At 47.1% G+C, this 25,010-nt stretch overlaps 5 protein-coding genes across 5 annotated transcripts; 2 read left to right on the forward strand and 3 right to left on the reverse strand.

Moving 5' to 3' along the window:
* Positions 1-826: 826 nt before the first annotated feature.
* F5Y00DRAFT_245602 (uncharacterized protein) lies at positions 827-3,769 on the reverse strand. Its single transcript, XM_048008989.1, has 3 exons — positions 2,307-3,769; positions 1,424-2,226; positions 827-1,366 (listed from the first exon to the last, which is right to left on the reverse strand). Exons 1-3 carry the CDS (start codon positions 3,503-3,505, stop codon positions 1,302-1,304), a joined length of 2,067 nt encoding a protein of 688 aa, XP_047861699.1. The 5' UTR covers positions 3,506-3,769; the 3' UTR covers positions 827-1,301.
* Positions 3,770-4,863: 1,094 nt separating this feature from the next.
* On the reverse strand, positions 4,864-6,474 carry F5Y00DRAFT_245603 (Undecaprenyl diphosphate synthase). Its single transcript, XM_048008990.1, has 2 exons — positions 5,734-6,474; positions 4,864-5,677 (listed from the first exon to the last, which is right to left on the reverse strand). The coding sequence occupies exons 1-2, from the start codon at positions 6,213-6,215 to the stop codon at positions 5,119-5,121; spliced, it is 1,041 nt and encodes a 346-aa protein (XP_047861700.1). The 5' UTR covers positions 6,216-6,474; the 3' UTR covers positions 4,864-5,118.
* Positions 6,475-6,640: 166 nt separating this feature from the next.
* On the forward strand, positions 6,641-8,183 carry F5Y00DRAFT_245604 (uncharacterized protein). Its single transcript, XM_048008991.1, has 2 exons — positions 6,641-7,095; positions 7,155-8,183. The coding sequence occupies exons 1-2, from the start codon at positions 6,841-6,843 to the stop codon at positions 7,719-7,721; spliced, it is 822 nt and encodes a 273-aa protein (XP_047861701.1). The 5' UTR covers positions 6,641-6,840; the 3' UTR covers positions 7,722-8,183.
* Positions 8,184-12,408: 4,225 nt separating this feature from the next.
* On the forward strand, positions 12,409-14,943 carry F5Y00DRAFT_162858 (endonuclease/exonuclease/phosphatase family protein). The gene is made up of 2 exons (XM_048004728.1): positions 12,409-14,417; positions 14,523-14,943. Exons 1-2 carry the CDS (start codon positions 12,888-12,890, stop codon positions 14,862-14,864), a joined length of 1,872 nt encoding a protein of 623 aa, XP_047861702.1. The 5' UTR covers positions 12,409-12,887; the 3' UTR covers positions 14,865-14,943.
* Positions 14,944-18,238: 3,295 nt separating this feature from the next.
* Positions 18,239-20,260, reverse strand: F5Y00DRAFT_265255 (T-complex 11; the record flags this gene model as incomplete). The annotated part of the gene is made up of 1 exon (XM_048011774.1): positions 18,239-20,260. The coding sequence occupies one exon, from the start codon at positions 20,258-20,260 to the stop codon at positions 18,239-18,241; it is 2,022 nt and encodes a 673-aa protein (XP_047861703.1).
* Positions 20,261-25,010: the final 4,750 nt, after the last annotated feature.

A 25,010-nucleotide genomic window follows, 5' to 3' on the forward strand; every position in this document is an offset into this window, starting at 1 on the left:
TTCTTTAGCCATTATTCAAGGCTGTTTAATAATCATAACGATCCGTTTTGAGCATTTCAGTTGAAAATAAGGAGAAGATGATATAGTATTAGAACATGACCCTTTTACGGAGTCTTTGACCGCCTTTAGTTTCGGTTCCAGCCGACTCAACCCGATGCTATATCGTGGACATGTGCAACCGAGTTCACGTGGCCAAGGAGAAGAAAAGAAAAGAAAAGGGTCATTCAGCATTTAAGACTAATCAGACGCTCTAGGAGTAAACATGCAATTTTCAGAAGTCCTCGGAAGGTGTTGTTATTAGGTATTAGCCTCCTTCACCATGCAACGTTTGATGCTTACCCCTTGTCTGCAGAGATCAGGTGTGCCGATCTAGCTAAGCCGTCGATATGTGCTGGACCTGCAGCACTTAGCTAGATGATGCATAGTATATATGCATAGTTGTTTGCGGGGAAATAGCCTCACGCCTTGTTGGTAAATTCCGGACGGCCAATCACTTTGCATATTGGCTACTCCATGTCTAACATTGCGGCTCATATTCCGGTCTCTAAGGGAAATGTTACCTAAACTTACCTAAACTTGTTCCCTGTAAGTGTAACTAAGTAAAGGGTACATCAAAGTGGATAGGGGAATAAGTATTAGCCATGTAAATATATACCATGCGTAGAAGTACCTAAGGTGGTTGAAGACAGATGGTGCTAACACTTGACCGTCCATTATTAGACGTGGACTTGTCAGCCTAAAACTAGGAATTTATGTAGCCGATGCCTTAAATTAAGATTATGAATATTGATGATTCTATTCTGGATATAATTCGGAGGTGATAAAATATTTTCGAGTAGATCTGATTTCCTCGTAAGTCCTACTGATATTTTACATACATGTAGAGTTCACAATAATATCAACGTATGTTCTTAGCTTTGATAGCGACTCTCTACATAGGAGTCTGAAAAAATGTACAGAAACGCCAATATCTATCTAACCCGCGTTTCCATTGGCGTGATAAATTTCCCCAAAACATACTCCGGGCCACATAGGAGCAGCTCGTCGGCACCATATCAAGCCTTTACCTAGTAAGTAGCCCCCCAAAGCAATAATTTAGGTATCTAGGCGCTTTAGATACCCCTCCCAGAGGTTTCGAATCCCGAGACGCCAATATACGTGAGGTCCTATTGCATCTTCAACCCCAAAGTGCCCTGTTAAATGCCGACTATCGTATGGCTCAATGAACACCGTAAACTCCATGATTTCTAAGTAGACGCTTGGTATACCTATTGAAGCAAAACATGCAGTAAAGGAGCAAATCATCTGCCATTTACTTTCTTCCCGGCTCTCATACGATCCTTGCAATTATCACAATACCATTTCACTAGGAGAACTATTAGCTGATCCATCCCTGATACTGGGGGACGTTTGACAAACTTACTATTCGATGGTGGGGCTGCTTTTAAGCCAACGCAATCGAGATGGAACCACTCTCGTTCACAATCATCGGCATCGCATGCGACCATCTCGCCATAACTCACTCCATTACAATAACAGTACAGTGGCTCGTCAGCATCAACATCAGCGTCGTCGTCGCCCTGTATACTGCCGTTCGCATCTGCATTCGCGAGCCGAGCTGCGAGTTGCTGGGCTGCGCCTTTCTTATGGCTCCTCTTCCCATTGGTACTCGACGCATTTCGCGATGACCGAGATCGTGGTGGCGGGTCTGGGAATGATCCTAATGCTGGCGTTGACGGCTTACTAGCTCGCCCGCTCTTGGTGGTGACGACGGGCGTGGACGCTGCTAATGGGGTTTGTGTGGGATCCCCTTTAGGTTCCGCATCGTCACCTTTGGGTATGGCTTTGTTACTCGTAGTGACGGAACTAGTACTAGCGATGGTAAGGACCGCTTCTTCCCTAGTAGCCTCGATCTTCACGGTTGCTACGGTTTCTTTATTTTGTTTAGCATCAGCCGGGGGACGAACGCCGTTGTGCGCTGCCGTAAGCTCCGGAGTTGTAGCCGCGACGCCATTTGGCCTGTTTGGAGCGGATGAGGCAGGTCGCTGCCGACCATTTTCTACGGTGGACTGTATCGAGTTTTGTCTCGCTCGAGATGATGCGGGACGCGCTGAGGTTGTAGAAGGCGCAGGTGAACCGCGGGCGGCGGCTTTGGGATCGAAGTTTGGTTGGATTGGAGAGGCTGCGATGGAAGGAGAAAGCACGGCGGCTGCGGTAGCCGTTTTGCTAGGGGAGAATCTCCAAGTTAGTAAACTGAAACACTTGAGGTGTATGTAGTGGAAGTAGGTAGGATGAGGTATGCTCACCTCTTTTTCGAGGTACCGTTTACGGTGGGAAGAGCTTTGCGCTTCTTAGGCGGTTCGGGTGCAGGTGTTGCCCTAGGGCTCGAGTTTTTGGGCTTCGTCCCATTGCCGAGGGCAGAGCTCATTGCGCGTTCCATTGGCTGCCCCCCGTTGGCCGGCTTATTTGCTTCCACCTTTCGTCTCTTGGATGGAGGATTCCCGTTGGGAGTGTTCGTAACAGTGCCTGAAGTAATACCCAGTCCAACAGGTGCGGCTGCTTCGGCAGCCTTTCGAGCCTTACTGCTGTGGTTATTGTTAGAGGCCTTTTTTGTCGGTTCTCCCCTGTGCTTGTTCTCGTGGTCATCTACATCCGAGTCTTGGTGTTGATTCTTAAGCCCTTTCTTAGCTATGAGCGCTTGTTTTCTCGCGTCACTTCGTGCTGCAGCTTCTTCAGCAAGCTGCTGGGCCGCAGCTGTGATAGTAGCTGCCCCATCTCGGCGCGATCGCTCAGCTTGATTCGCTCGATTGATCCTATTCTCTGGATAGGCCCAGTGTGTAGTGCTACCCCATTTAGCCTCGTCGCTGAACTCACCCTCGAGGTGCGGCCAGACGTCATTAATCCGAGCTAGTTGTTTAGATAGCGCCTCGTTCGCAGTCGATATGACATGGTTTTTCTCTTCTAAGGACACCAGCATTTCCTGGACTTTGAGGGCGGTTTGATGAAATAGCTGTCGTCGCGGGACATTACTCGGGTTAAACACCGTAGAGCTATAGTTATCGTCGATCGATCTAGTATTACCATTCGCAGCGAACCCGCTCGAGCTATTCTGGGCGCTCATTGGCGTCGAGGCGGTAGCGATGCTACTGGATGCATCGTTGGCATTTCTAGGTTCGGAGGGGCTCGACTTGAGAGCGGCGTTTACAAGTTGGAAGAGGGTTTCTTCGGGGGCAAATATCTTTGCGTCGACTTCCTTTAAAAGAGTAAAGTGTCGGACGAGATCTTTAGGGAGCGATGTTATAGAATCGGTGAAGTATGTAATTGCGGGGAAAACCTCGATAGGTTGATCGTGACTATGGCCGCCTCCAAGAGAATCTCTGCCAGCGAAAGTGCGGGCTGTACCAGACGACGTTCGCGGGGGATTCGCTCGGGTTTGGCGAACAGGTTGGGCTCTTCTATTTGAGGAGGGACCAGCGTCCGCTTGAGGTAGCTTCGCAGTTTTCATCTTGGTTTCTCAGGCGGGTTTAAATAGTAGGTCCAGTCGAGATAGGAGACGCGAGAAAACGGGAAGTAGATTTCTTGTTGGAGAGGTTCGGAGACTTTGCGAAGGAACTACTAAATGGACAAGAAGCTTCAATAAATGAAGTTTATGTCATTTTGAGTATAAAAAATAGAAGGATACTAGTAGAAGTAGTATGAAAGGGAATACGAGTAGAGCTTCATAGAAGGGGGGAAAGCGCAAAACTGCGAAGATGAGGTGGACAACTGGATGGATGAGATTTATTAATTGAGTCGGCCCAGAAAGTTGCTAAGCACTCTGCACTGCTGAGCCCAGTTGCTAAGTCCCCATTTGCGCGCGGGTTTCTATCGGCGGGCAACCCTTCTGATAATGTGGGCTTGTACATGCCTGTACTAGGTACACACGGAAGCGGCATTTCAATTGGCTTGATTGGGTAGCTATGACCAGACAGCACAGAAAAAAACAACCATACCAGGATCTGCTAGGTCCAATAAACCATTAATTGATACTCGGTCTATGATTGATAAATTTAAACGTCTATAAGGATGCGGATACTTGAGCGAGGGTTGATAAATATAATTATTTCAATTGATTTAAATATTTAAAAAAATTTAAACGTTGCGACCCGTCAACGTTGGAGGTGGTAAGCGTTGAAAATATCTTAAGCGTTGAAAAGTGTAAACGTTGAAACCCTTTATACGTTTAAAGGGTATAAACTATGAATAGACTATCATATACAAGGTATAAGACATGCAAAAAATAGATATATTCCCATATCGCATACTATTATTAGGTGTCGCATACTACTATTAGGTATCGCATACTACTACTATTACACATACTTGGAATAGGATCATTTTTACTACTGTTACTTTTACAATTGAACTACGAATGTATTACGGCTTATTCAAATAGACTACAAGGCATTACAATACTGCCTGCCTCGTAATTTCAATTGATATGTCTCTCTTTCCTTCTTAATCTGTAAGGTACGTACTAGTCTTAAACGTTCTAACGTTGAAAAATTTAAGCGTTGAAAGTTGCAAGCGTTGAAAATATTTTAAACGTTTAAACGGTTTAGACGCCTAAATCTCATTAAATATATATATTCATCAACGCGTAGTAATATAAGCGTTTAGTTACATATGACTATTAAATAATCATTGAGCTATATTCAACTATTGGTAAACTGTTTACTGGACCCTGCAAGTCCCCCTATGGAAGCGACCGTTGATCCGATAAATCATAATTAATCCGCACAGAGGTTGATAAGATAAGAAAAACAATGACTTCAACAGCCAAGACTTAGGCTCCGTTTTTCGTCTGCAGTCCCTACAAGCCTCGGTACATCCATTCGCGAGCATGTTACCTAACCCGCGTTTTACCGTGCAATTACATGATGCGCATTTTTATAAGCTTTTTATAAGCTTTTTCTAAGCTTTTGCTTTGCGTGATAGGACTATTTTCTGCAGTATATTATTTATCCTACGTCACTAAAATTCAGCCGGTAGCAAGTACGCGTCGCCGGTACTAAAAATCAATCTCAAACGAGTACGCTTCAACGCCAATACAAAGGGTATGCTGCATCATTCGTCTACTCATTTCCGCGATCCCTCCTTCTCTGTCAGCTTCTTCTGTCGCCATTGCCATTCTAAAAGTATAGGAATAAAGTGCCACAAATCGAACTCAGGCCACAGACACTTCAGAAAGAATATTTGGGTATTCTCATGGCATTGCCATAACATGAAATCGCTCAATCTCGTAACACCACTAGTACGGATGAACATGTCCAAGGGTGGGCACTCGGCAGTATACGTGTGGCTATTGATAGTTTCAGTTGTGATACTTTCCGGGTTCTTGAACCTGGTGGGCTTCACTGGTGTTGACTGTAGAGGAGGCGATCCCGGATCCAATGCCGTAGTCGAAGACATGGAATCATCGATGTCCGATACACCATTTTCATCTGGGGAAGAGTCCATAGGGGAAGAAGAGTCCGACCTTTTCGACTTGTTAGATCTTATCTTCTGTGTGATTCGCGACTGTGAGAATGGTGTGTTCGTTGATCGAGGTGATGTTGTGTATTCATCCACCGTAGCTTTTATCGCACTGGTCATCTCAGCCCTTGAGGTGTAAGGAAAACATATGTTGAGCACAGCACTAATACATATAGTTAGCAACCATCTCCCCAAGCATATCCGTGGGAAGCTACTCACTCTTTATTATGTTTTGTCATCTCAATGGCTCGGTCGACGTATGGTAACACATCGTCCGGGATTAGATCACGCTCTCCTAATACCCGGATACCAGCACCATACCGGTCGAGAAGCTCGCCGTGCTGAACAAGCTGTTCCAGCTTGACTTTGGCCATCGCCATCAGGCCGCTGACCTCGTGTCTAGGTCGATTGAAGTTTTCGATACTGAATGCGTATACGGTAACTACCTTGACGCCGCACTTGTAGCAAATCTCGAGCACCCTCGCTAGGGCCTCAAATCCTAGGTGATGGCCCTCTATAGTTTCGATCTTGTGGTTCTTGGCAAAGCGCCTATTTCCGTCCATCTCGAAAGCGACATGCTGTGGTATCGGACCTTGCTTCAATGTGCCTATAAGCAGCTCTCGGCCACTTTTAATAACCCATTCTGCCGGCGGAGACTTAAGAATCCAGTTCCTAACATGCGAGAGGTAGAGGTCGGACATGGTTGAATTGATAGTGAATTAGTGACAGTGTTGACTAGGCGTTTAACGAATAGCTCTAGCTTAAGAGGGAAACAAGCAAACGTAGAAAATGATTTGAGGAAAGCGATGTATTTTGCATTGTAGTGCGATGACGACAATGGTGGCTATTAGCCGTTACATATGAATTGAAGTCTTAAATGTTGCACAGGTGGAATGTTCACATGACAGATATGATTAACAACATTGAGGCTTAGCAAGAGCTACGAAGCCTATCGATAAGCTTAGATGGAATTAAATTTTAGCTACTATCCTGGACCTTGTCATTTACCTCATAATGTCGGTAGTGTCGGGTAGACGGATATAGTAGTATGTAGCAAAACGTAATAGCTATTAAGACACTTGGCCATGATTAAGATACGCAGGTACCTCCTTAGTCCGGGAATGAAGTTGATTGTTCAGATGACATCGTTTTCCGTATCTACGCGCTTATACATACATAGGTACACAATACCTATTTAAGATTGTGTACAACAGGATCAATAACATCGATCCAAGCTACCTATTTAAATGCTGGTTACATTAACCTGTTATCTAACGAACGATCTACGATGCGCCGATAGCTATCGCGAGACCTCGAGTTGACATCATGTCCTTTACGAATGCCCCGGTGACGCGCAGTCTTGTCTACGGACTTATTGGGATATCAATAGGCGTCAGCCTACTTGATATCAAGCACTACTTCTATATCATTGTCGACTTACACCTTTGGCAGTTTCACCAGATATGGAGGGCTCTCATTTATCAGCTCTGCTATACCAATTCGACTGAGGTACTATTTGCTGCCATGACTCTATACAACATGAGAGCAGTTGAGAGGATGTGGGGGTCCAGGAAATTTGCTGTAAGAACAATTCCTTATTACCGTATTGGTGTATCTAGCTAACGACGGGTATACTATAGACATTCGTTTTCATCACATCGTTATTCACCAGCTGGTTGGCCCCCGCAGTTTTGGCTCTCTTTCTAAGGCCACTCACGCTAGGGCTCTTCAACTACCTCCCTGCCGGGCCTACACCTATAATCTTTGCGATCTTAGCCCAGTACCATGCTATGGTCCCGCCGATATATAAATATAAGATAGCAACGTCGGCATCCACTTCAACAGACGATCAGACACAAGGCATTACGTTCTCTGACAAGTCATACCGATACCTCCTTGCATTTCAACTAGCTCTCTTTCAGTGGCCTGGATCTCTCCTCGGTGCGTTGGTCGGATGGATGTTGGGCCTCTCGTGGAGGATGGAAGTTTTACCACGATCACTAATACGATGGCGATTACCTGGCTGGGTTGTGGGGATGCGAACACAGAGAAGGAGTCAGGAGTTCGAGGGGTTGCGCAGGAGACTCGAGGGTGAAAACGGATCTACGGCCGCAACAAGCGGCGCACAGGGCCAAGCGGACGCCGAAGGCGGAAGACGCAGGACCATGGGCCAGCAAGTTATAGACCAGTTCCAAGGCGCATTTTAGACCCATTGGCAAGCAAATAAAAAAGTATTTCGACTTTTACCCAATCGTTGGTTTTAGGTAGGTCCAACGTGTTCGGCCCCCAGAGGTCATTCGCAGCATTGAATACCTAAAATAGCATACTTACACAAGTACAGAGTTGGCGTATGGTCTAGATAAAATGCACCAGTGTCTGGTCAAATCAACTACCGTCCCTTACACGCTACCGGCCACGATGTCTCCCTATTTTGGGGACCCGTGGTTTATTTAGAAGCTTTGCAAAGAGCCAACCCAACAGTCGGCGCCGTATTTCGAAAATTATGGCACTGCAGCAGCCATCCACGTGTGCAGCAAAGGCATTGCTGGCAAGCATAGCCCTAGCTAGGGTTTAACTATCTACGAGATGGAAGTGGCGCAAAAGTAATTATATACGTATATAATACCTAGTAATAAAAATAAAGCCGTATCACGCTGAAGTATAAAGAAGTTTAAAAGTAAAGGATCGATCCACCCCTGTCAACGGTCTGAGCCGGATAATTATGACGGCTGGTTAACATTGCGCCAAGCGAAATTACGATTTTGGTACCTTTTTATACATTTTAACGCGATAGACGTAAAGCATACCTATATAGTTGCGATCCGTAGCTGTATCAGAACCTAATAAGACCTACATGTATGTAATCATATGGGGTCTCTAATATGTGAGGTTTGATAGGTACTACACGCATGTGCTACGACAGGGGTATAATCAGCTGGCTGGATACATCATTTATTTTAAGTGACATGTTAGACAAGCTAATGCCGGTGAATTTACAGATCTATACACGTACCATAGTTTAAGATAACAAGAGGTACCTAGCAAACAAACATCGAATTACTACCTACGTAAAGACTGAAATTTAGATACGAGATTAACAAGTGAAGGGATGCATAGCAAAAAAACTAGGTTAAAGAATTGTGCAATATTCAAGTCATGGTTATGTTGAATACGTTTACTATGGTATATTACACCCCAGCCACACCAACGCGCGCTTCGCTTAATTACTCAACGCAGGTTAGCGCTGCCGCCCCAGCGTGGAGCCGCTAATCAATCAAATTTAGGTTATCGGGTAGACGCTAGGTACATACATACAATACATCGTAGATCCTCAATCTACAAAACTCCTTTTTCATCTCATTACTACGTAACCCGACCGACCATCGCATTTTGGACTCTGACTTGCTTACAATATATATTGCGCCATTGTTCTGGTGAATCATTCTTGCAGATTGTTTCTCCACTAACTAACTAGGGCTTCTGTTTGAATTGGTGTTCTTATTTCTCTTAACTAATTCATCTTGGGTTCTTGTTCGACTGCCTGGCGACTAAAACTTGCGCCAACTACTAATACAACCGATTGTAACGATCCAACCATAATAAACTTACGAGTAACCGACTCCTACGCGACCTTCCCCGTAGTATAATGCATTTGACAGCCAACCTTTCTACTCGAAAGTGACAAGAATGAACGGGTTTGCGAACCGTGGGTATGATGGCTTCGACGGAGGTCCGCCACCGCTGCGCCCTACGATTGCGCCGAGGGGTCCAGCACTGGTTGATTCCTATCGACAAGACAGCCTCAATGACTTCGAAAGAGACAAGCCGCGATTTAATCCAGTAAGCAGCTGTTCTAACTCCTTCTTAGCTCGAGGGCCATCGTATCCACCTCGTTGCGTACTCACAATCAAACTAGATGAATCCGGGGCGCGTTCAAAGCTCGGTACTGGTCGACCTGAAAGATCCCGTTCAAGTACATTTACTCACCGAAACCGCCTTACTCGACAGCAAAGAGTATGAGATTTTATCTCAGGAGGAAGTCGATGATCTCAAGAAGCAATGCCAGATCCTAAATCAGCGAATCGAGCAGACGAGGTCAACCCTTGCCATCCAATCCAAATATCGCGATGCTGCTATATCAATGTCTAAACTGTATTCCCCAACCAAAGTTGATTTCAAGAGAAGGAGTCTCCTAGGTCATCGACACAGTGGATCGACTGATGCCGCACGGGAGGCTGAACATGAACTCAGCACGATCCAGAAGAAGTGCGAAGACCTAGCATCCGAACTATGGTCATTGGAGAAGCGCGCCATGGAACCTCAGAGGCGACTACTGGAGCATACTGCTGGTATTCTTCAGCTCACGCACAAAGCAAATAGCAAAACACCATCCCCAAGAGTCCCCCTTCTTAACGGCGTTCCCGCTAGTCCCGAGAGCATGTATACTACAATGAATGGCCGCGACAGTCTTAGCATGGATTTCTTGGAAGACGGATTCATCTTTGACGAAGCAAGTTTGTATCGATCCTTCGATTTATCCGAACGACCCGAGGATCGAAGCAGGCAGAACGCTATTGAAATCCCCTTAAAGTCACCTGTTCGGGGACAAAATAGGCAGCTAACGGAAGAGACTGAGAGACTACGTGAGGAAAATCGTGAGCTACAGGCGCAAATCAACGAGCTCAGAGGTCAAGGCTCAGGCTCAGACCCATGGAGCCTAATTTCTGACACAGAAGGTACACTAGAGCAGCTCAATTACCGGCTGCGTGAAATAGTTATCGGCATGGATCCAGCCAAGAGCGATACTTACGGTGCTATCCCATCAGGCCGACTCGAGCCTGGTGATATGATCGGTAGCCACCTAGATTACCTTGAAAATGGACTAATTGCTATTGCTCAAGAGCGAAGTAATAGCCTTGAAGTGGCAGAGAGGATACGGACGCTCAACGTTGAGGTCCAAAACATACTCTTAGGAGCCAATACAAATCATCCGCCACCACCGAACGCGGAACTAGGCGCTGACGAGCAGCTCAAGTATTTGCGGGACTCGTTACCAACTATTGAGGATGAGCTGCGGCGGGCTGCGGACGCAGCTAGTACAAACTCTGTCACCAGAGGCGAGAGCGAGCAATATGAAACAGTTCTCATGGGACTCTGGGACATCATTCAATCAGGGTACGCCGATTTACGAAAACGGAAGCAGGAACGACGAAAGGCTCGCCAAGAGAAGGGATTGGAGCCAGATGAGGATGATATGTCCGACGGTGAATCTATCGACTTTGACGAGCAATACTCATTGTCAGCTTTCTCGGTCAAGATTCAGTGGCTGTACAGACAAGCTACCAAATTACATGAGCAAAAGGGTGTTCTGAAACGTCAAATTAAGCAGCAGCGCGAGCTCAATAGTAGGTCTGACTCCGAGAAGGATCAAGCATTAAGGGACAAAATCGACGAAGTAGAACAGGTCAAAGAATTACTTCATCAAGCAGAGAAGGAAACAGACAACGCCCGCTTCCAACTTTCACAAGCCTTGCAGGACCTTGAAGAGTCACAGAAGGGCCGAACAGAAGAATCTACTGCCATTGACGAAGCGCGAGAGCAGCTTAAGGAGCGGAATGCTAAGATTGCATTGCTAGAAGAAAGCGTTAGGGAAATCCAAGCGCGTCTAGCAACAGCAGAGGCTAATGTTGCAGCTATCACAACACAATTACAGGAGGCCAATGATGCTAAGGAGGCTGCCGACAAGGCTATTGGAGAGAAGGAGAGGGATCTCAAGACCAAGGACGAGGAGCTTCAACAGATGACAGGCATGGTTGCCGAACTTAAGATGGAAGCTACTCTTGCTAAGGCCGAACTTGACGGAGCCTACGGTTCTAGAAAAGAGAGGGCTGCCGAAGTTGCGGCTCTGCATAACAATAACGAATCAACTAAAATGCAGAATAGAGTTGAAGTGCTAGAGAAGGAGCTGAAAGCCACCGCTCAAGACTTGACTGACGTCGTCAAGCAGTCGCTCGAGAGCGAGAAGAAGATCGGCGAGCTAGAGGATGAGCTCGACCGGGTGAAAGCTGAACGTTCCAAGATTAAGGATGAGAAGGATATGATGAATGACGAACTCGAGAAGCGGCTCCATGAAGCTACCAGTGATATCGAAGAGAGACTGGATCGCGAGATTACGAGACTACGCAAGGAGAAGGAACAACTACAGGAAGAGCTCGACAAAGAGCGACTAGGATCGGCGCGTCTAGGACCACCATCGCCTGGCGGTCTGAAGACTTCATACCTTACCGACTCCTACAGGTCGGGACTGAGAGCCGAGAGGAAGAAATACGAAGAGCAATTAAGGGTATATTCCCTAAGAACCATATTTTCTCCCATGATTTCATTTAACTAACATTTCACAGTCGGAACAAATGGTACGGAGGAAGCTCGAGGATGAACTCAGAGCGTTGAAAAGGGCACAAGGACCCGGCAAGAGTCCACTAAGCCCTCGATTAGACCGATAGTCCAACCCTTCCTTTTCTTGTTGTCGAATATTATTATACCCTCATGTATCCTTTTTGGCTAGTTGCTACCACCTATGGCCATCAAGGGCATAATTCTGTGTTTCCCTTCTTGTATAAAAGTGGCCGACGGTTTGGCTATTCATTTAGATACTATGCATTGGGAAGGCGATTCAGGGGACTCTTGGATTATATTCCATGTATTACTCGGCTTGGGTACCTACCTTACACAACCTGGCTGCTTTGATTTTGGATGTTCGTCTTGAGCGAGCGAGTTGAGTCGTTTGAGTTCGAATATGAGAATGAGAATATGATTTCTATCGCAAGCACATCTACCTCCTAATCTTGCATGATATATTTATTTGCCTTTGCTTTTGTCTTAGTCCGAGTCTTTTAGATCGCGGCGAAGTTCCTATTACCTCGCCCTTTGACGTATATCACGAAGGGGGGTACCAATAGATTGGATCACCGATGCCAAGGCCAACGGCCGAACCGCAAGGTATCATCCACCTTCGGTTTCTGGAAATCGCCAAGACCGTAGGCGTACAACGTGGGCTGGATTCGTCGATACGACTGGTTATCTCCCCCATATCAGCTCGGTAGCCACGACGCCAATGGGAAAGTCTTGCGATGGGGTTCCTCTTACGCTTGCGATGTTTAGATCTAGATTCCGTGTTCCTGCAGCTCGGTGATAGCTGGATTCGGGATAGGCGTCCGCTTTTCATATCCGCGCGTCGATATGCACGCGGTCTCTTCGTACAGACGGGAGTATATAATACGGCAATGCTCCCCTTTCTGTTCTAATGAAGGTCCAGAACCGTAGTGTATTCCGGTCTCAAGTACATCGAAGTCACTAGGACGGCTCCTATTATAATGATGACCACCACTACACTCCTCGGGTGGCTTGCGGCCGCCCTACTTGCAGTCACTAGCGTTTCTGGGCAGTCGATCGCTCAGATCAACGGTGATCGCTTCTTATCGCCGCTCAATGGCCACAATGTTACTAACGTAACGGGAATCGTGACGGCGAAGGGCCCTGAAGGCATATGGCTGCGATCCATCAAACCGAGTTACAACAAGCGCGTCTCAGAAGGCTTATACGTGTACGGCTCGGCGCTGGCCAAGAATACCAGCATCAGCGTTGGTGATGTCCTAGTCGTCGACGGAAAGGTCAGCGAGTACCGCTCTAATAAGGATTACTTGTACATGACGGAGCTTGCATCTCCAGAGGTCAAAGCTATCCTAGAACGTGGCAAAAATATTGAGCCGCTCGTTATTGGCCAGGGCGCACTTAATCCGCCGACGAAACAGTATTCTGGCCTAGATAAGGGCGATGTTTTTGCCGTGCCGAACAACCAGAGCTTGATCTCCGTTGAGAACCCCCTCTTGGAGCCGGAGTTGTACGGCTTGGACTTCTGGGAGAGTTTGATGGGCGAACTAGTAACGATCGAGAGCCCACGTGCAGTTGGACGACCTAATCAGTATGGCGATACATGGGTCGTTGGAAACTGGAATACGACGGGCGATAATGGCCGTACGGGTCTCACCGTCTCTGCTGCGGATGGTAACCCGGAGGCTATTATCATCGGTAGTCCGCTCGACGGGTCTGGGAATCCGAAAGACACGAAGCTAGGCGATAAACTCGAAACCATTACCGGCGTCGTCTACCAGGCCTTCGGGTTTTACCGCATCCTACCCCTAACGAACATAAGCGTCGTTGAATCTCTCGCCCCTGAAGTAGCTCCGCCGACTTCGATAGTGAGCGAAGGGACATGTAAGGGCATTACTGTGGGCAGCTACAACATCGAGAACTTCTACGCTGGCGACACTGCACATGTCCAAGCCGTTGCGAAGCATATTGTCCAGTCCATGCGCACGCCGGATTTACTCGCCGTACAGGAGATCCAAGATGACAACGGCGAGATAGACGACGGCACCGTGAGCTCTGACGAAACTCTCACGTCCCTAGCGACAGCCATTCAAGCTCTCAGCACTACTAACATCACTTATAAATACACCTATATCGGCCCCCTAAACGACGAGTCGGGCGGCGCTCCCGGGAGCAACATCCGCGTCGCATACTTATACCGAGCAGACCGCCTACGGCTCCGGAACCCGAACCCAGGTAATGCCACCACGGCCAACGAAGTGCTACCCGGTCCCGAGCTCAAGTTCAACCCGGGCTACATAGACCCGTCGAACGCGGCCTGGACCAACAGTCGGAAGCCCCTAGCAGCAGCATGGGAGCTCGCGGGTAGCGGTGATAGCAGCACAAGCAAGACGCTATTCACGGTGAACGTGCACTGGGGCTCCAAGGGCGGCAGCTCCTCGCTACACGGCGACGCGCGGCCGCCCGTAAACGGGGGCGTGGAGGACCGGCTGGCGCAGGCCGAAACCACCGCCGTGAGTTTTCCGAAGCCCTCAACTATAACTAATACCATACCTTGAGAAAAAAAAAAAAAAAAAAGGAAATACATAAATCACTAACGCCGCCCCCCGAATAAATAGTCCTTCGTCGCAGACATCCTCGCCCAAGACCCCTCCGCAGCCATACTAACGCTCGGCGACTTCAACGAATTCGCCTTCGCAGCCCCGGTCGCTGCCTTCGCGGCGCGCTCCGGCCTGGCAGACCTGGACGTCGCGGTGGGCATCCCGCCCGCGGAGCGGTACACGTACCTGTACGACATGAACTCGCAAGAGCTCGACCACGTCTTCGCCAGCCCGGCGCTAGCGGCGGCGGCGGAGGAGAGCACGCGCTTCGAGCACGTGCACGTGAACACTTGGGTCGCGTACTCGGAGAGGACGTCGGATCACGATCCGAGCGTGGCGAGGTTTGATATCTGCCGGTAGTAGTAGTAGTAGTGTATCCATCACCTATATACATAGGCACTTACTAAATAACTACCTACCAACCTTAGGTACATGTCCATCCAATGTAATGTGCATGGTTCAGGGGTATGTATGTATGTGTGCAAGAGTAAATATTGCCCAACGTAAGAAATAAAATAGTTATAATAATCAGGTATACCTACATACCTATATATGAAGTCGAAGCCTGTGCGACGGTTGGTCATGCTTAGCAATATATTTCCAAAGTATAACATGACCTCCGCGACACGCTGTAAATGGTGGTGGTGGTGTTGCACAATGTTCGGTGTATATTGGGATAGGTGTGTTGATTATATTAAGACAAACATTGGGAAAAAGTTGGCGATATTATATTATAACCCTCTACATACACTCTGTGCTCGGGCCTTCTATGATTGTTATTATCTTGCTGGCGGCGGCGGCTCTGCTTGTTTTGATTCTGAGTATGTAGGTGTATACGTTATGATGCCCCAGTGTAACTTATAGCAAGAAGGGTAATATCGTGTTCCTCCTTCTCAGCAAACCCGAGATAGGTAGGGGATTGTCCTTCTTTCGGGATATACGTCCGTCCATCCTAAATCCGACTTATAGCTCGAAGAGTTTGGCCCAGCTAATTGCTCGGTCTTCAATCCAGCAGCTAACCTAATATCTCGGTCAAACTTCGTCTCCCAATCCTCGACAACGTGACCTAGCGAATATACATACATGCAGCCTCTCGCCACATCCTAGATAAAGGCAAAGGATTGCGATGAGAAGAGCGGTAAAGCCGGTTCGGGCTGCATACGAGGATACCTAAGACACGGAAGTAAACAGATCATGAAGCAGACATACATATTACATCTTACTCACCGCCGTCGTGCATGAGAGCCGACTACCTACGCAAGCCACCTTTATGCGTTGCGAGTCTGTCTAACCTTAGGTAGGTATACAACGCCATATATTTACATGCATACCTAAATATACACACAACTAAATATTATCTTAACTATCCATTGGGAAATCTCGCGTGGCTAACACGGCTGGTATAAGCTTAGTAGTGCACATCATACGCACAAATCTTAGTTATATCTTATATCTTTTATTTTATAGCAAGGAATCAGTATACTTTATTTCCCTTTTCTAATATAAATAAATATATACGATCTATACGTCTATATATATTACTACCCCCTAATATACCTACCTACCTACCTACCTACCTAACGTAAGCCGCCGTCGTCGCGATCGGATCTACCGTCTCCAACCACGCAAGCCAGGCGAACGAACACAAGGTAAGCACCTTAAATCTCTGACTTTCCGAGCGGCACAGGATTACACTCCCTCCGTCTCATCTTCCATTCCCCATTCCCATTTGCCCAGCGTGGCGAGGGCGTATCCGTGTGTATGTATTACACAAGCGCGCATACATATATACATACACACACTGCTATAACTACCGTATGTATGTGTGTACCTACACACATAGGTAGGTATGTAGGTATGTACATAAGACGAAGCCATGCAACCCATCCCAACCCAACCCAACTAAACCAACCAACCCAGCACACAAAATTTTCCGATTCAATGCAAACATAGCATAATACAAATATTACTTAACAAGGCCAATTCGAATACCCAAGGAACCCCCGACGCAACCACCGCTCCTCGCTCCTCTCAGCTGAGGCGAAGGAACCCGCGCGCGTCCGCCCGCCCGCCTCGCGCTCCTTAGCCGTATGTATGTACCTATCTATATATATAGAAGACAAGTCAAGTCCAGCACCTGCCTACCCAAATAAGTATTTTTAGCCTTTCAGCTGCGCGGTCCGTAATTTAGGTATGTAGTTCCATGGCTGGCTTAAAAGGGACGAAGCTATGTACCTCCCTCCCAAGTTGGGGCGGTTTGCTTACCTAGTCGGCCAGTGTGGCTCAAGAGGGAGGAAAAAAAAAGTATGGCGTACCTAGGTATGTAAGCGTAGGAACAAGAAAAGAAAAAAAAAACCCCCCGTACGAATGATCTTCAGGAACGCGCAAGATTTGGTTGGCTAAAACCCGCGCCCGCCGACCCGATTTGGCAAGTCTGTTTTTCGGGCGGGTTGGCTGGCGGCTTTTAAAAAAGGGGCGGGGGATAATACCAGGTATGTACATAGGTAGTAGTAGTTATATTATTCCAAATCACATGTATCCGCCTCCATGCTGGGTAATATAATCAGCCGAGCTTAGACGGCTGAAGACGCCTAGTAATAATTCCTTGGTAACTACGTATTTTGCTTCTTTAGAAATTTGCCATGCTTCCTTAGTCCCGTGTCCACGTATGTAGGTACCTACATATTGTATGTGTAAAAACGGCCGGCCACACTAGTTAAAGACTCATACATAGTAGGATTTCACTGCCACGTCTATAAGGAGTGGACCCCCTGGGCTTGAGAGAGGCGGTAAAGACGGTAAAGACACGAGCACCAACAATTATCTATGTATATGTGTATATGTGTATGTATTCCATAGCGCAAAATCTATTAGACGTGCTGGATCTCTTGCCGACGTGTATAATCCGTCGCCTGCGACCCGCTACGCCGAGAAGGCCAAAAATGCTATCTGCGTGCCACCAAACCTTGCGGCGAGGTTGTATCTTTCCCTAGTAAGACTATCGCCGTCCCATTATCATCGCGAAAACCATCGTCATCTGCCGCCCGCACGCCCCGAGGCGTAAAATAAATAAATCTTCCTCTTTTGCATGATAAACTAAACTACCACCTCAGCCAGCTAGCTAGCTAGGTAGGTCACTTTGCTTGCTTGCTTGCTCTCTCCAGAATCACAAGCCCCGAAGGAAGCTATCCTGTACTCTTAGTTATGATGCAAAAAATAATCAATTTCTCGCCTCGCCTCCCGCCGCCGCCGCCAAAAAAACAAAACAACAACAAGAGGAATAACACACGAAACGCCTGTGACATGTAGACCGGGTATGTATTTTGAATGCGGGCCCTTTCGCCAAAGAGACGGTGCAACCAAGTAAAAAACAGACAAAATAGAAATGTAAAGCGAGAAAGGGGTCGCAAATCTAAAAACTGACTATGCCTCTTCCATGCCTTGCCACAAACCCCCAGGGAACCATATGAGAAACCTGTTACTCCTAGACAAACACCCAAACAATGCCGGTTCCGGATTATTGAAGAAAACGTCCAAGTGATAAGTGACCAATGCGACGTGATTAAGCGGAGTGTGATGGGTATTAAAGTGTCGGCTCGTCTTACATATCGCTCGAAACGTAATCGTAAAAGAGAAGAAGCTGACGAGACGACTGGTGGTATAAAGCGTGTTTCTGTGTGAATAGAAGACTTGGTTATGAGCTGACTGATCCTTGCCGCATACCTCATCCGTAATTAAATTGCCATGGGCATATCAGGCATCGGGACGAGATTCTCGAGATCGCCCGTATAGACCAAATGCGACCAGACTCTCCAATGGAGGAGACCCATGTGAGCTAGCCGCGTGGCCATATCTTCGACACCGCCCTCTTCCCGCGCTTCCCGGATGGCATTTTCTAGCGACGTACGTTCCCGGCTTACGTTTTCGCGGGGGCCATCCCAGCCGCGACTGGGGCTGTGTAGACGACCGCCGGTAGCGACTGAGAATAGAGCTGCGCCTGTGAGCCCCTTAAAGTCCTTGACGCGTTGTCGAAGTTCCACGAGCAAATGGTAGTGATAGTACTGTTCCACTTGTTGGAAGAGCGGAGACGAGAGCTCGGAAATATGGTTATCGAGCTCGTCCTCAAATTGCAGAAGATCCTGAGCGGGCGCATTGGTAAATCGGAAGATCTGTAAAGCCAATGAATCTTTCATCGCCTTCCATCGTGAAACGGAACGGGAGCTGGCGGGGGAAGTCTGAAGTAATGCGACAAGCGAGTTGTAGAGGTTTCTCGACTTAGCTTGCTGGTCTTCGGGGCGGCTGGTAGCTGGTTGGACGGGCAGGACAAAAGAGTTGCGAGGAGATGAATGTGCTGATCCAGCAGAACTAAAAACTAGACTAGACGGCCTAGAATTGAAGCAGCTTTCGCTCCCGTCATCCTCGGTTCTCGAACTTAAGAAACCAGAGGCATCTGAAAAGGGTGTAGCTAACAAAGGCGTGGGAATAGCGTTCACGCTAGACATCGTGTCGTTGAATCTGTATTTTCTGTCCAGCCCTTCGTATAAGCGCATACAGACTTCTAAGTTGATCGCGTCGAGCATGTCAGATCGGAGTTTGGCCATGCGCTCCTCGTCGAAAACAAATGTATCCGGATGCGAATACGGATCTGTCGATGGGAGTATCATTTTGCACAGAGCCTCAAAGAAGGAACCCATTTCTCCGAAAGCCTGGACCGAAGCTGGGTCTTGAGAATAAAACTGATTCACCGTCAGATACCACGCCTGAGCGGGGCCAGGGTCCATCTTGCGATCCCGTATCTTCTTAAGAAAGAATCGCTGCTCGAAGTGCACGGTGTCTTCGATCAGGATCGGCCGGAGGCATCTGATTTGGTGATTCGCAACATCAAGCTTCATGGCTTCGAGAACGCTTAAGAGGCTGCGCATTCCTTGCACAAGTTCCTCCATGTCATTGGTCTTGTTGCCATTTGTCAGCTGGTTGTACATTTCGTCCACCCATTCGTCCCTCATAGGGGCACAATGGGATTTCAGAACTCCAGACAACCACGAGGCCAACTTTTCCAAGTCTGCTATTCCTTTACCAAACTGTTGCATGATAAGCTCGACGTTTAGCCCCTCGTCCAGATACATGCGATCCCGCTGAGGAACTAAAGTCTGAATGATCTCCTTGACCGACTTTAGTAGTTGTGGGAGGCACCAATCTTCACCCTGTCCGAATCTGCTCATAAATTCATCGCGGTTAATGATAAATAATTGTAACTGCTCCGTAAGTGAGTTCCAGAATTGGTTGGCCTTCTCTTGCTTTCTCCTCCCCTTCTCCCCGTCAACATTTGGCCTGAAATGGAGATCTGGGTCGAAATTTATGTCGTGCCTTAGCTTTGGGTTATGGACAATCTTATTCACATCCAATTCGCTCAAAGTAGCTTTCGTTACCGGCGGCTCCAACGGCCTGGGAGCCCGTGATCGTTGATGCGAAAACTCGAGAATAACACGGGAGTCTCTCGAAGCGTTGGAGCTCGTGGATGGGGTTCGTGATAGACCGCCATTTGATGCAGGGTTACCTGGGTGCACGGGAATTAAATGTCTAGGACCAGTTTGGGCGTATTTTTGCTCTTCACTCTCTGCGTTAGATGCTTTCGTTTCAGTAGATTGCTGCTGGATCTGATCATCGTGGGTATTTGGTCGTGGTTCAGACATGCGCCGCGTAGTATTGCTCTCGACGCCCCGACTCTCGATTCCACCTGTTCCTTGATCCCCCATATTCTCTACCGACTTCTGACTTATCAGTAGTTAAGAGTCAATTAGAGTCCAAGATAATCTTCCGGCTAGCGGGGTGTTTTGTGATTCCCTTTCGTTCCTGTATAGGAGCTCAGGTTACGAGTCCAAGGGGATCTGGTTGACGGTGAAGTATTATACGACTACTATTCGGGCAAGTTGGTCAGCAGGCGGATTCTATATGAAAAAGAGAATTAGGCAAACAGCTCCGATGTTGGACGGAATGGTCTCGTGAAAGCGGATGGCTGCAGATGTACCCCTAGCTCGGCTGTTGTGTACTTCGAGACAAGGGAATCGAAAGGTGTGAAGCAATGGCATCTGTTGCATCTGTGGGAAAGCGTGTGGGTTTGAGTCTTACATGGCCGCCTATGATTTGAGCAAATACTGCAAGCCAACCCTGAAAAGGACTGGCGACTAGCAGCTACCGCCAGGGGAAATATGGATGTTTGCAGGTAGGAATTCCTTGGATGAACGAGTAGTAGACAAGGGAGTTAGGTACCTTTTAGTTTGGTATGTTCCTATTAGTTTCCTATACTTTTTTGTTTTTGTTTTTTTTTCTTCCTTTTCGAAATAGCAGTCCAAGTAAGAATGGACGAAACAAAGGGGAAGGAAAGGAGAGAAAAGGAGGAAAGGAGGATATCACGAATCGCCAGGAACGAGGCGATCAATAATAAGTAGTGTTGGAGGAAAGGGAGCTAAGGAAAGTTACCAGGGTAGCATTGACCTCTAAATGCAGTAATAACGGGAAAGTAGATTATTGTTATTATTATTATTAACTTGGGAGAAAGTAGTAAAGTGACAAAAAGGTGGCAGAATGGTAGAGTGGTAGCAGCATCCAGGCGGGTAAGGGGTGGACAATGACCAGACATGGGTTTCCGGGGGAAATGAGTTATGAAGCATTGATACTTCAATGCGCTATTGCATCCACACCACATTACATCCTTCCGTGGCTCATTGATCATAGCTCATTGCTCATGTATGTACATACATACATGGCTCATGGATAATGGCGTTCAAGTTTTAGATAATGGGGCCAACACCAGCGCTGGTGCCAACTTGAGGTCCCGGTACCACAATGGTGTTATGTTATGGTGTAGTGTAGGTATGTATGATACATGTATGGTGTATTGGTGTATATACATTTGTAGATGTATAGTTGTAAGGTAGTTTAAAATAATAATAATAAATGGACCTTAAACATACAGCTGGAACGCGCGCTGTTGCGAGACCCGTTACCCTTGAACGCCTCGTTCCTGCTGGCTGAGACGATAGCATCAATAAGAAATTCCTCATCCAGCGGTGGCGGCGTGGAGCCCCATACCACCAAAGGGATCCAAGGAGGGTCCAAGGAGGAGGACCCATCTCCTAGGAAACCCCCCCAAGGGTCCAAGGGATGGGATGTGGTAGACTGATGTAGATCGCCACAATCGAAGGAGAAAAAAAGGATAGACAACGATAGACGGACTCATCCACGACTCAGGAGTATTTTGTCTCGTCCTGTCCAGAGCAACGAGAACTTGGCGCCTTACAAACGCCAGCAGAGCAAGAGACAACGAAAAAAAAAAACTTGATAAACAATTCGCATAACGAACACGCAGACGCAACGCACAAACGCGCATATACACACCACTCAATTCACACGAGGCTTGCCCTTGTATGTACATTAGTCAGGTTGGGGCCGGTATTTTTCTTGGCTTGCAGAAGGTGGGATTCTTTTTCGAGAACCATCTCATCAATCTCATCAGTGGCAGTAGGTATGTAGCATTGGCATTCTGTTCGAAATTTTTCTGTGATCTGGGAAGGGATGGTAACAACGAGATCCCCCCCATCCTATTGTAGAAAAAAAGGCGCTAGCCAGCCCATTAGATAGATCGGCGGTAGTGCGCACACAGCTGACACCGACTTTGGAAAAGACTCCGATGACGGTCTTTAATTAGCGTCCGGGGGGCACTGACTGCTGCTTTTTGCGTGGGTCCCTGCCTAGAGGGATGGGATGGGGGGTGGGCGTCCCCAAGCGAAGAATTTTGGAAAACAAAAAGGAAGCAGTGGATTTCGTGGTGGAAGAGGCGAATGGAAGGGAAAGAAAAAAAAAATAAAAGTTCCAAGCGAGTAAAATCCCCGTTTCGACTCGTTTCGGCGTCAGGGTACATGCTCATGTCCCTTAGAGACAAGGGAAGGTGGGCTGGTGGGAAAGTGGCTCAGGGGGGTGTCGTCCTAGCCTAGCGCGTGTATTACCTATTATTGACGGTATGGGTATGTAAGCTGCTAAGTTAGGTACATAGGTACCCCAAGATAGGTACCTACATACCTGCAAACATACCAGGCAGTTTTTAGTTAATTATCTCATCATAGCCTAATGGCCCTTTTGGTTCTTTCTGCAGACAGCAGAACTGCAGTTAAAGCTTTTTAAGGCTTGGAGTTCCATTGATTTGGGACAGGTCTGGGACCAATCTAGCTCCGTCTAGGCCTAATTGGATTCAGATCGCGAACTAATGGGCCAATACTCTTCAAGGAATCGTAATAAATCGTAACAATATCCCTGCGTGTTCAATTGCATAACCTCGTAATCCAATATATGCATACCTTAGTGTGTTCCATGCTATGCTTGGACGCATCGATGTGGGTTTTTAGGCATTACGTGTACCTGTTGTATTGTATCAATCAATCAATACCTACCGTTATCCAGTATCTGTATCTGTATTTGATCCCGTCTTATGAGGGTGTCACTCCAAGTTTCCATTTCCATATCACCGCATCGACTGTCTCAACTAATTTTGCCGAACAGCCAAATCGACACGGCGACATGCATTTAACATTGGAAGAAATCAATGATGGTGTATGGACGGGTGGCATGGCATGTAGAAGACTTTGCCCAGCCCAGCCATCGAACATCGATTCTATTTGCAAATCACACCCTGTCATTTCTCGGATATGGATGAGGTGTCGTGTAGACAGGATCAGAACAGGATCAGTACACTTCTTCGTAACCATCAAGAGTCTCCAACCGCCGTCTCTTGATTGCCTGCGGCCTACATGACCAGTCGTGGTGTGCTGCAGCATGCACCTGTCGGTGAGTAGTATGGTTCACTCCAACGTCGAACCGAAGGAGAGAGGCAGGACGACTGGTGATGAAATGATGGTCTGCTGGCATTTGGGCATACCTATACATTGCATTACATGCTGGGCACGATTTCGGGGTATGTATGATGTAGGCATGTAACAAGACATTGAGGATATTACTGCTACGGCGCAGTCGAGAAACCTTGGCTTTTTTGGATGAGAAAGCTCAAAAGAGTGAGCGTGAGATTGCCACGATCCCGACGGCGATCATGGTGTGGTGAAGTTTCTCAAAAGCCGGGAAGGAATGTGTTAACTTCCGATTTAGCTACGTTGTAGGTATGTCTAGATGTCTAGACAGTCTAGATGTGTACCTGACGGACTTGATGGACCTGGCGGTGTATGAAACGTCGTCCTAGAACTTCCCATGCGCCGTTCATGCTGATAGGCATATTTCCTTTCTACCTTTGCATATGTAGAACTTTACATGTCGTGTGGACGGCCATGCGTTCGATATTAATTTCGATGCGGATGCTTTAAAGAAAAGTGAGGCGAGCTGCTTCTACGGGGCTGGAATTCGGCGGTCTACACTAAAAAAGTGAGTGATGATAGACTGCATATACTAACTAGTAGGTACACGTCTCGACGGGATGAAAAGGTATCCGTGCGTTCTTCTCTTCGGAGTATTTACGGCGGATATACAATTATATACATCATTTTTCACAATTGTAAAGTATTTCGCCTAATTCAGCACCGGGCCAGGTAGAATGTAGCATTTGTTACTCCATACCGAGGATAACGGGCTGGGGAGCCACATTGGAACGCAACAAGCCTACTAGCGTCGGTGCCATGCCGTTTACATAGCAAGTATTGTAGTGTATTGTACCTTTCAGGACCTTAGGACCTTAGGCTGCTTTGGTTAAGTAAACTTACAGCTCGCAATAATTTGAACTGCTACAACATTACCAAGAGAAATAGTTCCAAGAGAAAATAGCCGACATAATAGTAATAGTTACATAGTAAGTATCCATCAGTTGTAACCATCTTACCATCTACTATTAGTCCGGCTAGTGTCCACTATATACGGACGGGCATCGCTATCCGGGAAGGCTAACGAACGCCGCGTCCGCCTCGAATCTCTTTTTTTCTCGGGGCTATCCTGACTCGAATCAACTTGACTACCACATACATACGTAATCCAGCCTCACCCGTTCGTTCGTTCGTTCGTTCGTTCGTTCGTTCGTTCGTTCGTTGGCTAGCCGTACAAATTAGCGCGGCTACCGAGCAATTCGCCAACCTACTATAGGAAAGTCAACAGTCGTATTTCGCCGTTTCATTCGTTGAAACCCTTGGCTGTCAAGTTTCCGTTCCTGGCAAATGTAACATGTTTGCTACTCCCATCGTGTTACCGTCAACATCACCAGTTGTACGATGACATGAGTCTTGAAACGTTCGCTCTCCGGTGATAGTGTATCAGCCGGGACTGCAGCTCGCCAGAAGACTTCTATAGTACACGTAGAATTCCGTGAAAAATCTACCCTAACCCATTCTCGCTCTAACTTAGTGCTTGGTTTATTTTTACTTTTTACTTTTTACTTTTTACTTTTTACTTTTTACTTTTTACTTTTTACTTTTTACTTTTTACTTTTTACTTTTTACTTTTTACTTTTTACTTTTT

The sequence above is a fragment of the Daldinia vernicosa genome (assembly GCF_022497035.1).
Source record: "Daldinia vernicosa strain CBS 139.73 unplaced genomic scaffold F5Y00scaffold_52, whole genome shotgun sequence".
Lineage (NCBI taxonomy): Eukaryota > Fungi > Ascomycota > Sordariomycetes > Xylariales > Hypoxylaceae > Daldinia > Daldinia vernicosa.